The following is a 17,341-nucleotide window of genomic DNA, read 5'->3' on the forward strand; positions in this document are numbered from 1 at the left end:
TACTACTGCTGGTACAATAAAGTAGTAGAGCACAATCTGTTTTACAGGCACAGTCTAAAATGAACTTGATACGTACATGAGAGAGGTCCATTTACATCAAGATACTGATTTGAAATAGTTCCTTAGACTGTGAATGGGATTATGGGGTTCCTAATGGAGAGGACACTGCATGAAGGCCCAGACACGGTGTCCAATCAAAGTACAGGAACTCAATAATGCCCTTTTATTTCAGCACTTTTATTAATGGAGCGTTAGAGGTAAACACGTTTGCATGGACAAAGGCCTTGAAAAGAAACATTTTTTTCTACTGCTTTAAAATGTTTTGGGTGCACTTACAGCTACGCAATGCTTTTTACCTGTTTCTTGGTTCTCTACCTTGAACAGGGTGCATAAAGAGACTATAAGTGCCCAAGAACGCTTAGAACAAAACCCAATAACCCTCAGTTTAACAAATCTTTTGTAAAAAAGTTTGACAAAGAGAACGGCAGACTTACTGACAGAGTACAGCAAGGCTGGGTGCTACTTACCAGACCATGAGAGAGGGGAAATGCATGCTTTGTTAGGTTTTCAAATATCTCCAGTTTACTCTGCTCTTCCTGTTTATAGGCAAGCCGCAAGTTTCTCATATCCTGTCCAACAGACACAATCAACTTAATGAACTGCAACATCAAGTAGGCAAGTATTTACAAAAACGCAAACAGGTGTTATTTGATAGACTCAACAATACATGTTTTAAATGATTATTTTATTTAAAACACGAGCATACAAGTCAAATTATTTGATGTATTTTATAATAAATAAAGCAGACAAGCAACTGAACCAAAGCAGGTAATTGAATTGAAAGCCAAACAGGTATATTGACTGCACCACTGTATCCACGCCATCATTCCTGCAACCACATGCCTACAAAACAGCTTCTCTTACTATGTACATAGCTATCTCCACACATAAAAAAGAAATACTTGATATGGGTAATGCTATGTACAATGATTCCTATTGTTAAGTAACTTTATCTGTATCTTCTTGAAGCTAACTTCACACTAAATTGCATGAATATAATACGGTTATGCTTGTGAAAGATGCAAAAGTCAAGTGGGCACTCAGACCAGCACCAAGACAAGATCCCTTATATGAAAATCTTGAAGACATCCTATACATGTCTGATTTTTCAGCATAAGCAGCTACAAAACATTTGACATTAGGCAGATATATTGTGGCGCAAGCAGCCATAACACCACCAGAGTTCCTAGTTTCAGAGTTCCTGGTTTTCATGAAAGGACCCAGTGCCTAAGAGCTGTTATATAATTTACCCCGTGGATTGCAACTTTGCTGCCTTAGGCGGACCCCATTGACTTTTCAATATCTGATGGTTTTTTAAAGCTGAGACTGGCACTGTTTTGTTCCATCACCACTTCTAGGTGTAGCGGAAAGCCCACCTACATGCCTGGAAGTTGGAAATTAAGTCCTTCATTAAGTCATTTGAAGGACTGTAATACTCGTGATTAGAAATTTCCATATTCCGGTGGGCTATGGCTTCAATGTTTCTAGGGAGACATCAGGTTTCTACTGCTTGTGAACAAAAAAAACTGACTCCCACACTGTTTCCCTAAACAGATGCTCATGAAGGATAGCCTGCGTCAGACAAAAGCTATGCATCACTCTCCACATACATGCATGCTCTCCCATTTCACAGAAGGGTCTTTGCCTCCCAAACCTCCTTATCATCCCTTTAATCCCTATGTCCTACCGGCGATCCTGACAAGTCACTTCCCTGCCTCACAATCTCTTATAACCTTCCTCTTCCCCCAAACCACTTGGACTCCATACTATCCTTTCCACTTATCTCCCCTACCTTACCAAAGCCCTGCAGTCTGCCTTACTCTGCCCAACTACCTATTAAATCTTTTTCAGATTTCGGATCAAGTAGTACAAACAATGTTTGTTCTCACATAACAATAGGGCAACCAAGATAAGTAGTCTGGTACATTCTACCACACACTATGAATATTTGGACTTGTCCATGAGTATAGTTAATTTTAAAGGGAACTCTACAAGTATTACACAGAATGTTGGAGAGCACCCATATTGCAAGCTAAGACTGGTTTTGGGTGTATGGTGGGGTGTGAGAATCTCCGACACATTAAACTGCTTATAGGTCTACTTCCAGTGGTGGCATGCAGCAACAATTCACAGACATGGGGGATCTCCACAAATAACATGATTATGCTCATTATCACGGACTGGTGCACAGCAGTGGAAACAGTAAAGTATTCAACACTCTAAGATTTTCGTTGCGGTCCAGATAAATAGCCTTAAAGACTGATGTCAAGTCAAGAGAAATTATGCCAGTTGGGGCAGCAATTGGTTATGTATGTATTATGCAAATATAAAAATAAACGTCTTATTTTTAAAAATGACATGTGGACATAACATTTCTTACAAATTGGGTCTTTAGCTGGAAGAAGTATGTACCCTGTTTAAGTAGAGACCACAGTCCTAATCGGGATAAGCCATAACACAACCTAAATTATCTTGTGCTCACCCTCTGGTAGCTTGGCACACAGCAGGCAGGCTTAACTTAGAAGGCAATGTGTAAAGTATTTGTGCCATAACGGATACAATAACAGTGAAAACACAACAAAATGTACTCCACATCAGTTTGGAAAAATAGATAATATTTACCTGAATAAAACAAGACCAAATCGACAAAGTTCCAATATACGCAGGTCAATATACCACTTTTTAGATGTTTAAGTCTTAATCCACAGGAATCAACAGAAGTACCTCTTTAGCACAAAGTACCTGGGTTGCGTCAAAAAACAAAGATAAAGTGGGCCACAGAGGAGGTGAGGTGCTTGAAAGCAAAGGAGGTGATGCGTCGATTTCTTCCAAGCAGGTGAGACAATGCATTGGTTTGTCACTGGCAGGGGAGGTGATGAGTTAATTTCCGGACACACGGCCTTGGTTCCTCACTGAGGTGCGGAGTTGGTGAAGAATTGGCACTCAAGGACGAAGCGTAAAAAATCCAGGTACTCTGTGATGATGGAACCACAGTGAATTAGGCACTGCTTTGATTCTGCAGGTGCTGCATCGGTTTTTCAGCTGCAAGACAGGCGCTGCGTCGATTCTGCAGGTGTTAGACTTTACAATGGCAGGCCTGAGACATGGTTAATGGGTTACTTATGTGGGTGGCACAATCAGTGCTGCAGGCACACTAGTAGCATTTAATTTACAGATATTGGGTACATATAATGCACGTTAGTAGGGACTTATATATAAAATAAATATGACAACTGGAGGGGAGATCACAAGCACTTTAGCACTGGTCAGCAGCGGTATAGTGTGAAGAGTCCTAAACCCAGCAAAAACAAGATCAGAAAAAAGGAGGGAGATTCCAGATTTTATTTATTTATGTTTTAGGTAGGATTGTTTTGTTCCCTGTCCTCTTGTAAGTAGCACTGCCAGCCGTATCAGAGCCTTCTTGGGAATTCCTACATGCAGAAGGTTTGACACTGCATGTTCTCAGTGATGGTGAAGATATCTAGCCAGAGCTCTCCCTATCTTCTGGAAGACATCCTGTGTCACTTTCAGATGTAGTTGCCATTTGTGGCACACTAGATGTCACCAGTTGAGTTAGTCTGCTCTGGTGTTTAAAGATCTCACCAGGTGGTTCAGCGAAATGTCATGATTCAGCCAGTTCCAGAATGGAAGAACCTGCTGGCACAGGCCAGGGGACCTCACACCACCCAGTCTGGGGAAGTACCATCTGGCAGTGGTCAACTTGAACCAGCCTCCCCTTGACGGATGGCAGAAAGACCTTCAACAACAAGCCAATGGGCCGCATCTCTAACACGTTGATGCGAGGCAGGTCTTTGCCAGAGACTAAAGTCCTAATCACCACCTCTCCAGATTATCTCTCCAACCCAGCAGTGATGCATCTGTCACCACCGTCGGCTCTGGGTGGGGTAGGATTATGACACAGGTTCAATTGTGCTTGAGCAGCCACCACTACAGATATTTTGCCATCTCCTTCAAAAACCTGGATGGAATCTGACAGGTTCTCTTGGTGCTAGGCCTACTGAAAACTCAGATCGCATTGCAGAGCCCGCATTTTCCATCTGTCATGAATGGCGATCAGGATGCAGCAGCCTGTAGGCCAAGAAGCCTTAGAGCCACTCTCGCGGAGGTCCAGGACTGAGGTTGAAACATCTGGATCATACCCTGAATGTCTTGAGAAAAGGCCTGAAAACACATCACATCCATGATGGCTTCAATGAAAAGGAGCCTCTGCCAAGGAGTCATGTGTGACTTTAACATTGATCGTAAACTTTATCAATGTAAGGAAGTTCACTGTCATTTGGAGATGGTCTACAACCGTCTTGGGGGAGCCCGTCTTCAGTAGCCAAGTCATCAAGGTAGGGGAAGACTGGTATTCTCAACCATCACAGTCACCTTTATGAACATCTGAGGGGAAATGGTGCGACCAAAATGGAGCATGGCAAAATGTAATGCTCATGGTCCACCTTGAACAGCAGATAGTTTGTTGGCCTCCAGGATGGTAACATTTGAAATAAGGATCATGCAGGTCCAATGCCACAATCCAATCTACTGGGTCAAGTGCATAGAGAAGTTGGGCTAATGCAAGCATCCTGCATTTGTTTATATGCAATAAGAGAAAGAAGACCTAACATGGGGCAAAAGGTTTTCACCCTTCTTTGGCATTATGAAAGAAAAAGAATAATAATCAGTTCTGATTTCTGAGGACAAAATGCCCTCTATGGGTTGCTTAGCTACAAGAGCCTAGACTTCCTTTACCAAAATGGGCAGTTGGATGGGAAGGAGTGGCAGGACGTAGCCTTGCACATCTATCTGAAAGACCCACTTGTCAGAAGTTATTACTTGCCACCAAAGAGAAAATGAGTAACCATGCCTCCCACACTGTAATTGTCTGCTGCTAAGGGCAAACTAAACTTGCTTTGAGACTCTTGCCATGGGGGCCGGGGAGTGAGAAGTTTGTTGGCCTCCCAGGCCTAGACGTTGCCCGTTGAACCTCCTGCTGCGACCTCGAAAGGATTGGGACATCTGCTATTGCTGTGGAAGACATTGGAATTGTGTGAAGCGAAACCCACAGTAAAACCTCAAAACGTGGGAAAATATTACGGTCACTGCCTTTTAGGCACAGTAAGGCAGAGGGAACATGTAGTTGCTCAAATCTCTCTAAAGTGCTCCAGGGCGGAGTCAAACTTCTTGGCAAAGAGACAAGAACCGTTGAAGGGCATATCCATAAGTGATGCTTTGACATCACCTGAAAACCCTGTTGATCTCATCTATATGAGGTGCTGCAGCACCAAACTATACCCACTTTCCTGCCTAGCCATTTAGTTGTGTCCAGTACAGATGATTTACTTGACAGCATCCTGGCCATCCTGAATGGTCTGTGCTTAATTTGCCTAGATTTCTTCTGGGATTGTCGGCACATTTTCAGACAAAGTGTCCCTTAAGGCATGGGAGTAGCTTCCCAGCAAACAGCTCGCACTGGTGAATCTGACAGCGAGGCTCTATTCTCTTTAATTCCCTATTTGGAGCAGTCACAGAAAAGGGGTTTTGGTTGATAGTGCTGGTAGAGGACTGTACACTAGGCTCTCTGGAGCAGGATGCTTGGTCAGAAAAGCTGAGTTGCCTGGAGCTAGACTGTGGCAATATGACATTTGTCGGTTAGTTCACCGAAGTGCTCATGAGGATGCCAGTAAGTGACACATGAAAATAAAGCAGAGGCTTCGGTGAGGATTGTCCTAGTTGCAGAACCTTTGTGAGCATGTTCATCTTCAACTGAAGAAAGTTGCATATCTAACACCTCGGCTGCCCATGTAATGACCATGGTGAAGGATGGTGACTTTGCTTTAGAGGGATCACTGGGATCCTGTGTCAAGGGATACAGGCGTCTTGTAGGCCCATTTAAAAGTGGTCATAATATTGTAGGGAATAATCCACTCCATCATCCTCACCAAGAATGGTTCTGGTCAGAGTATGACCCAAAAAGTTGTTGAAGTAGGTGACTTATAGAGGCATCGGCTTATCTGAGTTAGAAGGGATTCTCATCAGGCACATTGACACTGAACTCATGAGTGGATTTGTACAAGGTCAGGACAAACTTAGCTCAGAGTCTGACAGAGCTATGGGCTTGCTGTTCTCGTCTGGTGTCAACACAGCAGGAACCAGTATGGATCATGACACTGGGTGTGGAATCGGTGTAGGATTGAGTGCAGAACCTGAAGCAGGTTCAGAAGGCATAGCTGACACCGAGGACGGACCCCCCAGTGGTAATTCAGCTGGAGGCCTTTGCAGATCTGTGGGGCCCAAAGGCATGCCAGAGCGAACCAGTAAGGTGCCATCAAGGTTCTTTGACCGCAAACTGTTGTGGTGTTGCTGATGACCCAGAAACCCAGACTGCATCTGAATCAGTTGCAGGATCAGTTCCTTGGAAAGGGACCATAACTGAGCACCTTAACGTTATCATGACTCCTCCGAGAGAGAGTGGCGAGGCTAGGATGTGACCAGCTTGGACTTTTTGTGCTGCTTCTTTTTTGACTTGCACTAACCCAAAGACTTGTAGTGCGACAAAGATCTGTTGCAGGACCAACCCTGAGAACGGGACGGGTCGCAGTCCTAGCCTTCCAGCACGAGATACCTTTACAAGATCACCGTTACATTCATAACAGTACACAACTGCACAGCTTGGAGTCATGGCCCGACCATATACACCAGACCTGTACCTTGTGGTGATCTGTCACATACATTTCTTTGCCACAGTCCCTACAAGGCTTAAAACCAGTGGTCTTAGGAGGTGACATTTCCCTTGCATACTGGAAAGACATTTTTAAATAAAAATCTCGTGAACTGACAAGGAAAAAAAGAGGGGCTAGGTTCAGAACAGTGTATGTAAGTGTGGAAAGAAAGGAGATGACATTAGTGGGCATGGATATTGTCTACGTATGGCTCCAAGCGTTAGGAGATCGGTTGATGCGGTGCTTACAAGGCCCTACATGTGAGCAGGGAGTATATTAAAAAATCTTCCAGATGCAGTCTCGCACCTGGCAGGGAATCTGCCATTAGGAAGTATCCATTGAGAAATTATTTACTGTTGGTAATATTTCAGGTGGATATTATAGTTTGCACAGATTTATCGCCATCCTCTCTCCTCCCCTTCTATGTTAGTGATGTTCATAATAAGGTTTCACACTACGCAATCACTATTCTTTCTCTTTTGACTCTAATGTAGTTTATCTCTTTGGTTCCTCTGAAAGCCTCAGTTGGGTGCAGAACAAATCTCTGGGGCTAACACCAGTGCACCACGTTGCCCTATATACAGGCCAGTGTCAATGTTTTATAGTCAGGTGGAGATGCGAATAGTGTTGCGTGATGTCACCTGGTGCATGACAGCTATTGCATGAGGAAAGAAAATCTGGATCCAATCTGACACAATCAAGATAATAATGAGGTGAGGAGTCTGCAGGAAGACATATCCATCATGAAACATGTAGCACAGAAGGATTTTAATAAAGGTTTAAGTTGCATTTCTATAAAATGACAACCTTGATTTTTGTCACTGTTAAGTCTCTGCGAGTACAAGTAAGGAACACATGTAGAGTCTTGCACGTTGTATCCGAGACTTGCTCCTTTACTTTCCTTCCTACTTTAAAACATCTAACCAACACATATTTTGTCTGGCATCATCGCCTAGACTTCCTTAGACCTGAAGATGGAATCACATTTGCAATTTTTAATGAGGGTGATGAAATCGTTTATCAGAGATAATATTTATTTTATATATTGTATGTTTTCTAGCCTTGAAGAAGACTAGGTGATGATGCTAGATGAAACACATGGTGGGTACATGTTTTAAAGAAGGATGGAAATAAAGGAAAATTCCTTGTATAAAACGTGCAAGACCCTACACGTGTTCCTTGACTGTGCTCCCAAAGACTTAAATTGGATATTTTGGGTTTTTCCCAGACCTTGAGGGGCATATGTATGGCTCAGGGGTGTGGAATTTATTAAAATATCTACTTGTCCAGGGGACAGGTTGCTTCTCAAATCTACTTGTCCTGTAAAAAGATCCACTTGTCCCTTTGGTGCCATGTAGTGTGGCAACAAATTATGGCAGCAATCTCATTATGTAAGAGCTCTGATAATAGCCCCTCTGATTATGCCAGGGCTACTACCATAGTAGGGCTTGAATACTTGCAGTTTCAATCCCTACTGAAGCAATTTCCTTATTTTGCCACCTTTCTGCAGATCTGCATACTGGGGCTGGAGGAAGCAGTAAGCAATAGTTCCAGGGCTGGAAAGCCCTTGAGTCTGCAAACCTACTAACCTGCATGTTTTAAAGATTTTCACCAGCTTCTCTCTAATATTTTCCCATAATAAGAAAGGTTGGACATTTATTCCTGACAATGGCAGAATTAGAACTTCTTCCAGGGTTGGGAAGAAAGTGGCTGGAGGGAAAATGAACTTGCAAATGCTCAATAGATTTTCACATGAGCAAATCTACACATGCGTATTTACCCATGCTAAAATACAGTTCACAAATATTTTATAGGGGTAAGACATATACCATGGGTGCACTTTTGTGACTTTCTTTAAGAATTTGGGGCCACATGTAGATAGATTCAGATTTGCGACCCGCAAATTGCGAGTCAGAGGACTCGCAATTTGCGAGTCGCAAATCTGAATGTAGGATGGTGTCCCTGACACCATCTGTGATTTGCAAGGGCTTCGAAAATGCCCACCTCATGAATAATCATGAGGTGGGTCACAATTTGCGACCCCCTAGCGAATGGAGCCCCTCACAGGGATGGTGGCCTGCTGGAGACAGCAGACCACCATGTCTGTGACTGCTTTTCAATAAGGACCCCTTCCCTTTTGTGAAAGTGTTAGCACCCATTTGAAATGGGTACAAACTGCGATTGGTTTGCGCCCGCGTTCGCGGTCACAAAACAATCCTACATTGCACTGTGAGTCGCAATTAGGAAGAGAACACCCCTTCCTAACCAGGTTACCGAATCGCGAAACTGGGTTTGTGCATCGCAATGTGCTTTTTGCATGTCGCAAACAGCGAAAGTTGCTGTTTGCGACATGCAAAAAGCTACCTACATGTGGGTCTTGTTCCCTAATTAGGTCTGGTGTTAACAAAGACATTTTGTATTTATTAAACTTCTATTTCTCTCTCTTTCACCTGGCTTTACTGTGAGTGATCGCATTCTGCTCTTCCACAAGAAGCATATTGGCACACAAAGTAGTCTTGTTCAGTTTCAGGAACTACAGTGGCAATCAGTGACGTAACGAAACTGGAGGGTGCCCCTTTGCAAAGAACATGGAGGAGCCCCCTCTCCAGACTCACTCAGGGCAGGTGCTGTGCTGAAGGGGCCCCCTGGAGGGCGGCTGCGGGCCTTTAAAAGCACACGTTGCCACCAGTGGCATAACAGAGTTAAAAAACTTTTTTTTTTTTTTGCCAGTGTTTGTTACAATGTTGAGGGCCTGGTAGCTCCCAAAACAATACAGTGTTACAAAAGCCATGTCAAAACAAGACACGCATTGATGAAACTAAAAGACTTATAAAAAATATGTCAGATCAGTTGGCTCTGTCAGTGTTTGTTTATTTTCATGCTTCCCATAATCGTGTTGAAAATGGTTACACTGATTTCCCATTAGAAATATTTTTGGGAAATACTAGCATGCATCAACACATTTTACTAAATGACACTTCATTTGCATCTAATCAGAGAGCATTCTGGGAGCATTATCATTAGCCTCATAGCCTAAACTTTTCAAACGTGTGTGTATACATGTTTTTTTTTTTTTTTGTACTGGAACCAACGTCAGTAGTGAAGTGTGACCTTAAAACATTTATTTACAGTACTCACCCTAATAATGAAGGCTTTCAAATAATGAACCATAAATACAAGTTCGAACAGCATTATCTTTTGGAAACACATTACCTCAACTGCAGAGAGTTCCACTCTCTGTAAACAGGCAGCCAAAGGGTTTGGGCTGCAGAGGGTTGGGCCTACTTGTCCCAAGGACAAAGTAAACATAAAAACTTGTTACCCTTGACCCCAAACAAGATGTCCTGGGCGTCGGGCGATAGGAATTCCACATCCCTGATGGCTGCTTTTCCAATTTCTTGGAGTACATTAGGGATACTTTGTACGTACTGAGCAAGGCGTACTGAGCAAGGCGTCTGGGGTTTGTTGCACCAATATAAACTCCAGCCACCAACATTTTGTTAAAGCCTGATTTTATTTTTGTGTTTGATCCTTTCAGATGGTCTGTTTGGCAGTAAACTGTGCTTAGATTATCTTCTTTTTAAGGTTTAGTCGTAGATGGTTGCTCTCGCTCCCACCTATCTTAGTTACTGTACCCTCTCACTTTTCACACCCAGTATTTAACCTTACGAGATACACCAATTCTCTTGGTAGTGACTTTGCCAAAATGTAAGTTTTAAGAAATTTATACAGTAAAAAGTTTTACCCTTTTCAACTCTGAATCATTTTTGAGCCACTATTTCAATATTCTCCAAAATAAACTTTGGGGTTTATTACAACTTTGGAGGAGGTGTTAATCCGTCCCAAAAGTGACGGTAAAGTGACGGATATACCACCAGCCGTATTACGAGTCCATTATATCCTATGGAACTCGTAATACGGCTGGTGGTATATCCGTCACTTTTGGGACGGATTAACACCTCCTCCAAAGTTGTAATAACCCCCTATATCCTATACTCATGAGACGTTCTAGGGGGCCTATTTTTTCCAACTTCCTAAAGCAGCTCATAGTACAAAAATACAATTTCTGTATACCAATGATCAGACCATGTTCCTTCCCCAAGTATGTAGAGTGTGTGTATTGCTGTTCCCTAATTATTAGGTTATATTGTTCCAGACAGCCAACATTTCAACATTACATAGTGTTACATTTTATCTGGGAAGGTAAAATTCTCCCTTTATCCACAATGCTGCTATGAGGGTGTGCAATTTTTCCTGGGTACCAAGGACACTGTTGAGATCTGATTGAACTTTCACTTACAATAAGTGAATCAGAACACTCATGTGGAAGAACATGCCTTGAGCCTCTTTCCATCCCATGAATGATCAGTAACCCATCAGTGGAGTATTGACCTATGGCAATATATTCTGTGTACTATTTTGAAGATGACAAGCCCAAATTCTAATTGAAGAGCCACCTCACTTAGCTATGACAGAGTTTCATCGCCGTCCTTGTTTTCCATGTGACCCACATTTTTACTTATAAGTTTCCATGCACTGTATCCTGTTAACTTTGCCGCCTCACGTTTAGATGTACTTACCACAGTGGGATTTCTTTCATAAGGGTGACTTTCCGAATCACTATCTATGTTGTAGTGGCACATGATTTAACTACTCTGGTTGTCATCTGAGGAAGGCTCTAAGGTCGTTTTTTCCTATATACATATATAGTGTTGGTATGTGTCCATGCCTGTGGAGAACCCATCCACCCTTTTAGACGATTCTTTTAGCGGAGACAACAACAATTCATTCACTATGGTTATATGGACTGCCCAGTAACAACCACGCAAATGTCATACAGCAAAGCAACAGCCATCACTAAAGATCAGCAGTCACTTGCTAGATTAATTTCACAGAAGCTATCTTGGGTCCTAGTTTTCTTAAAACCCAAGTAAAAATCTGTTCTTTAGCAGTAAGGCAATCCAATGATCAATGATGCACCAGGAAAAGAGAGGACATGTTAAAACTTGTGTAGTGCCCACAATCATTCAACACGTCCAACAGCTTGGGAAAAAAACGTGCATGTTAACAAAAATTAAGAGGTTGTCATCCATCTGTGTACTTGAGCTTTACAATCCTCCAAACATTCAGTGGACCTAAAAAACAATAGTTATGCCAGTGGTGCTACAGCTAAAGCAAACAGCATAGTGGAGAGTGGACAGCTCAACCTATGTATCCAGAGGATTGTTCCGAGGACCACTGCACTCAAGAACTTGACAAATAAGCACTCCTCAACATAATCAAACACATACCAGAATTGTGTATAAGGGACTAGTGTAAAGGCTAGGATAAAGTATAGTTGTGAAGTTAAATTCCTAAATCATCTTTATCATTGACATTCATTTTTTAGTGGGCGCCTAAAAAGCCCTTTCCTTTTTCTACTGTATTTATTACACAAGAGAGAAACCTGGTTTAACAATAGGGCACCTCTAGCACTGGAACAGTTTCCTCCCCCAAATTGTTTGTTTATTGATATATAGGGGTGGCTCAACAGTAAAGTATAATTTAGTCATTCAAAACGTATCTACATTTTTAAAGATGAGAAAAGAATTGGCAACTTACATTTATAAAACAAAGGTCTAGTAGAGAACCTAAGCCAAGAGGACTGAAAGAATGGCCTCTTAGAATGGAATATTTATCAGAAAGAGAATTGTCCAAATTCCAATTAGTGGGACATGATTATCCAAAGTCAATATTTGGAGGCTTACCTCCTATCACAGGATTAGGATAAATAAATTACCCGCCTCAAGGTCCTTAATGAGGACCAAACAGAAAAATGGGACAGTAGTCTTAATGAAGACTCAGGAGGTGGCCAACTACGATGGCCGGTTAGACATCTCTCCCAGGAGCTCCTGCCAATGGAGATGTCCTGCCTAAATCCTGTTCTACTTACAGTAAGTGTGTTTCCCCGGGCACCTATGTCCCTTAGGGGCTGGGGGGCATGGGGGGGGGGGGGGGGGGGCGAGTGGGGGTCCCGAGATGCTCCTGGGTGCTGCAGTGTTGACACCGGGAACGGGCAGTCATAGGCCCTCACTATACCTAGGTCTTGGGGTGGTAACTACCCCTGGTGGCTGAGGGAGAACCAGAGCGCCATTGTTTGCCCCTCTTGCACCTCCAATGTGTGCTGGCTCCAGTGGAGAAGGGGACTGCTCACTGGTGCCAGAGGAGGATGTGTGGTAAGTAGCTATTTGTGAGGAAGAGTGGCGGACGGCTGCCTTGAGACCTGTGCGGAGCTCGGAAATGTGCGCGGACTGCAGCTTCAAGAAGGACTCCAGAAGAGGCGCAGGTCAGGTAAGACTTGTGGCAGCGGTCATGAGTGCCTGGATCTATTGCATGCACTAGTGGGCTCCCGTACTAGAGGGGACTGCCAGTTGGGGGGGAGTGGGCTGAGACCTATAGACGAGACCCCCGGGAACAGACTAATGGGGCCAAGAGGAGGGGCTGGATGAGCCCATGTGCTGAGCGGAGCACTGCGCAGCCTGGTGGCTACTCTGGACTGGAGGTGGGCCCAGGACAGGTCGGTTGCACGTGGGCCCCAAAATAATTTAACCCTCAACTGTTTTTGTGGCCTCTAAAGCGGTGGAGGGGCTCCTGACGCATGTGACTGCTGATACCCTGTGGCTTCCTGGTGGAGGACCTGTGATTCAGGTGCAGGGTGAGCGCTGTCTGGAAGAGCTGTGAGTTGGGCGGGTCCCGCTCGGTCTTGAGGTAGCCCTGAAGCCTTGCAAGGAGTAGCAGAGAGTTCGAGGTAGCCAGGCCTACCATCGATCTATGAGAAGGTGAGGTGAAGACTGTGTGGAGGGCCCCCAAAGGCATATACTTAGATCCTGAGAGGAGACTGTATCCCCCTCCACCCACTCCCCTGAGGCCCCTGAACTCACCTGGCTTTGAGAGAAGCTCGGCTGAGATTTATCTATGGCATCGTACAGCCTGCCGCACTCCTGAGAGTGTGAGGTGGGGAAAAGACCCATTCTAGGACCAGGGGACACCATCCAAGGAACAAACTGTTGATGCTCACCATGTCTGGTGGATCACCCCCCTGGTGGTGGGGTGAGGGTGTTTTTTCTTTTTTTGACACTGATAATAAACCACTGTGCTGGGGCCCTACAGTTGCCTAGGTGCGGAGAGTTGTGGCTCCCTGACCCCAAAATCATGGTTAAGGGCAAAGTGACTCAGACTGGCCAGTCCAATAAAATTATGATTCACACCCAGGCTGTTCTACCAGGGGACCCACCAAAAGACCTGGAAACCCATCCTATTGATATAACGGACCAGGGCCCATCGCTGTCAGATGTGATGGCGGCCATCAACAGCTCCTGCTCTGAACTTGCCACTAATGATCATCTCTTGCGGCTTGATCTTCGGAAACTGGCACACTGGATCACGGTCATGGAGGATTACGTGAATGAGCTGCAGCGAGATATGACTATGCTGCCTGAGATGGTGTCATCACTACAAAGACTCACAGTGCGTATAGAGGAACAAATAGAGGACTCCAAAGGGGCGCCCAGGAGAAACAATGTCTGATTTCCAGGGCTCCCAGAAAAGGCAGAGGGACAATCAGCTGAACTAATTTTGGAAAGCTGGACAACCAGTACCCTACTTCCCAAGAGACTCATAGTGGAGCGGGTCCATACGGCGCTCGTGCCTCTGCCCTGGCCGGGAGCACCACTGAGTGACCTTATATTGCGCCTGTTGAATTTCAGGGACCGGGATGCCATATTACAACATGTCCCCCACAATTTCAGGGACGTCCAATTTCAATATTCCCAGACTACACCCAAAAAGTGCAAAATCAACGGAAAACTTTTACTGGGGTTAAAAAGTGCCTGAGTTTTCAACTTAAAAACGTAAACGTAAAACGTAAACTTCGCATTTGTATAGCGCACTACTCACCCGTTAGGGTCTCAAAGCGCTGTACGCATACCGCTGTGGAACCCCTCCTGGCTTTTCCCTGTGAGGTGCCCACTCCTGGGCAACCCCCAGGGTGAAGGCAGGCATCCAAGCACTGTCAGGGCCGTTGTGGAGATTAAGCAAGCTATTGCCCAGAGATACAGAGTGGGACCCATTAATTAGATTAGGCACCGAGGTGAGAATTATCTGGTCCTAGGGAACTGAGCCCAAGACCCGCTGAGGCGGGAATTGAACCCTGGTCCCGGGTCAGATCTCTGCATCAGGGTCTGCCGCTCTAACCATTGCGCCACACTTCTCCACTCCACTTAATATACAGTTTAATGTTTCCCACAAAACAGAGGGTGGTCCATGGGGGAAAAGTATTTTTCTTCTTTACATATGAGGAGGCCAGTGACTGGCTGGATACACTGCCTGTGGGACCCATTCAGAAATCGACAAGAGATAACGTGGATGTTAAGAGCACACTGAGGCACTCAGTCCTACTAAAGAAAGGGAAAAAACCTTCAATGAAATGTAGCACCTCCAATTTGACAGGCAGAATTTTGGTCTGAGCAGATGGCGCTCTTACCGATAAGGGTGTGTGACACTGGTTTCCTGGAGTTCATTTCAAAGGCGTCTATTAACCTGGGCCCGAGAGTGATAGCACCATCCTGGGTCCCTCCTAACAGATGTTTTAGAAACTGTGAGTAAGACCCTACTGAAGTAGGAAGACTCAGACTGGCGAATGCTACTGTATGACTGGAAAGGGGCCCCTGCGACCTCTGACATCAGTGATGATGGTAACATATAAATGTTTAGGGGAGGAGGGGAGCTTTCTAAAAGTGCAGTTTCCTCCTCTTTCTTACTCTGGGAGGTTACATTACTGCAGACTGAAGCGGATATTATATAATTTGGGCGGGCTACCTGTAAATGGAAATGTATTAATGTGCCGGCTGGAGCAATAGGGAAACAAGAGATTTGGACAAAGAAGGGTCTGCTTGAGGGACCTGGCCTCATGGCTCTTACTGGGCTGCGTTGAATGTTTTCTAAATCTTTTGGTATGGGGCAGGAGATGCAAGTTCATGACCTGCCTAGTTTTCAGCAGGGCAAATTAGCATTTTTGTCTACGAGGTGGGGGGAGTTGGGCGAGTGGGGGATTTCTATACTTCAGGTTCGACTTCTTCGGGGATGTAATTGTTGTTCTCATCTGCCAAAAGTCTGGTACCTCCTGCTATGGAGCTCTGTGGGATGGTGATGCGCTGTCCAGTTCTGGAGGCTTGAGTAGTTGTTGGATTGGATGTTGCATGACTATGACGGATGACATGTTTAACTTATATCATGGAATGTTAGACGTCTTGCCCAATTGGATAAATGACGTAGAGTGCATGCCTATTTGAAGCGCTATTGTCTCTATTGCCTTCTTGCAAGAAACGCATATCTAGAGAGACTGCATTTCTAGTCTTTAGAAGAGATTGAGGGGGCAATTGAACACCACCTCGTGTTCCAGATATGCACATGGAGTCATGATCTGGGTGTCCCGCGGGCTTCCCTTCCATCAAAAGGGGCACGTTATTGATCCAGAAGGGAGCTATGTGATCCTGTTTGGTACCTTGGATGGGTGTGAGATGTGCCTGCTTAATGTTTATGCTCCTAATAATGACTGTGCGAAGTAATGTAAGGGAGTAACAGCAGCTGCAGAGCCATACCTGGAGGCTGATACTATCTTAGCAGAGGACTGTGATTTTGTCCTTAACAAGTAGCTTGACCGCACGTCCCTAAAAGATCACACCAAACCACACATGTTACGAACATTAATAGACATGATGCGGGGCCTGGGACTGATAGACACCTGGGGGGGCCATCACACTGACACTAAGCCGTACTCCTGCTATACACCTGCAACTGTGATGTACAGCCGCCTAGAGTATTGTCTACTGTCACCCAAACTGTCACAGAATGTGAAGGACGGCTCCTATTTGGCCAGCGATTTGTCGGATCACTCCCTGGTACTGCTAAGCCTATGAAAGTGGCATAGCCACCCAGCGATCCCACTTTGGCGACTCTCAGCGGAGGCTCTCGCTGACCCTCCATTTGAGGCAGATGTTAGGGAAGCAATGAAACACTACTTTATCGAGAAATGGGACAGTGCAAGAAGCAGGGCCCTTGACTGGGAGGCCATGAAGGTTATTATTAGAGGCATGTCTCTCAAGACATGCCATGATGTTAAAGCACAACTGGAGCAAGACCTCACTCGCTGAGAATCATGTCTGGGCATCCTAGAGAGGGTCACAACATCCAAATTTGTGGAATGGAAATAGATACACAAAGACCTACTAGACGATTGGCATAAATTGGAGAGACACACATATAAGATGCATTGTCAAGAGGTTACTTGTAGAGGGGGATAAAACACAATGCTAGCCCGTCTGACTAAACAGCAGGAGACTATGGAACAAGTATTGTTGCTGTGGAATCCACAGGAAGACCTGGTTCACTCCCAGGTAGCCATTAATGATATCTAGAGGAACCTATTACTCAAGAGGCAGCCATTAAAAACTTGACTACCGATAAATCACAGGGAAGTGATGGCCTCTTGGCTGAATTTTAATATAGGGATCTGGTTG

General features: G+C 44.6%; 1 protein-coding gene across 3 annotated transcripts in view; it reads right to left on the bottom strand.

Moving 5' to 3' along the window:
* Positions 1-17,341, bottom strand: part of MTMR1 (myotubularin related protein 1) — a 403,694-nt gene that overhangs the window by 223,319 nt on the left and 163,034 nt on the right. For all 3 annotated transcript variants that reach the window (XM_069212405.1, XM_069212404.1, XM_069212403.1), the window contains one exon: positions 528-629. In XM_069212405.1, coding sequence (XP_069068506.1) covers positions 528-629 — 102 coding nt within the window. The remainder of the gene's footprint in view (positions 1-527; positions 630-17,341) is intronic.

This window comes from Pleurodeles waltl, chromosome 2_1, assembly GCF_031143425.1.
Source record: "Pleurodeles waltl isolate 20211129_DDA chromosome 2_1, aPleWal1.hap1.20221129, whole genome shotgun sequence".
NCBI lineage: Eukaryota > Metazoa > Chordata > Amphibia > Caudata > Salamandridae > Pleurodeles > Pleurodeles waltl.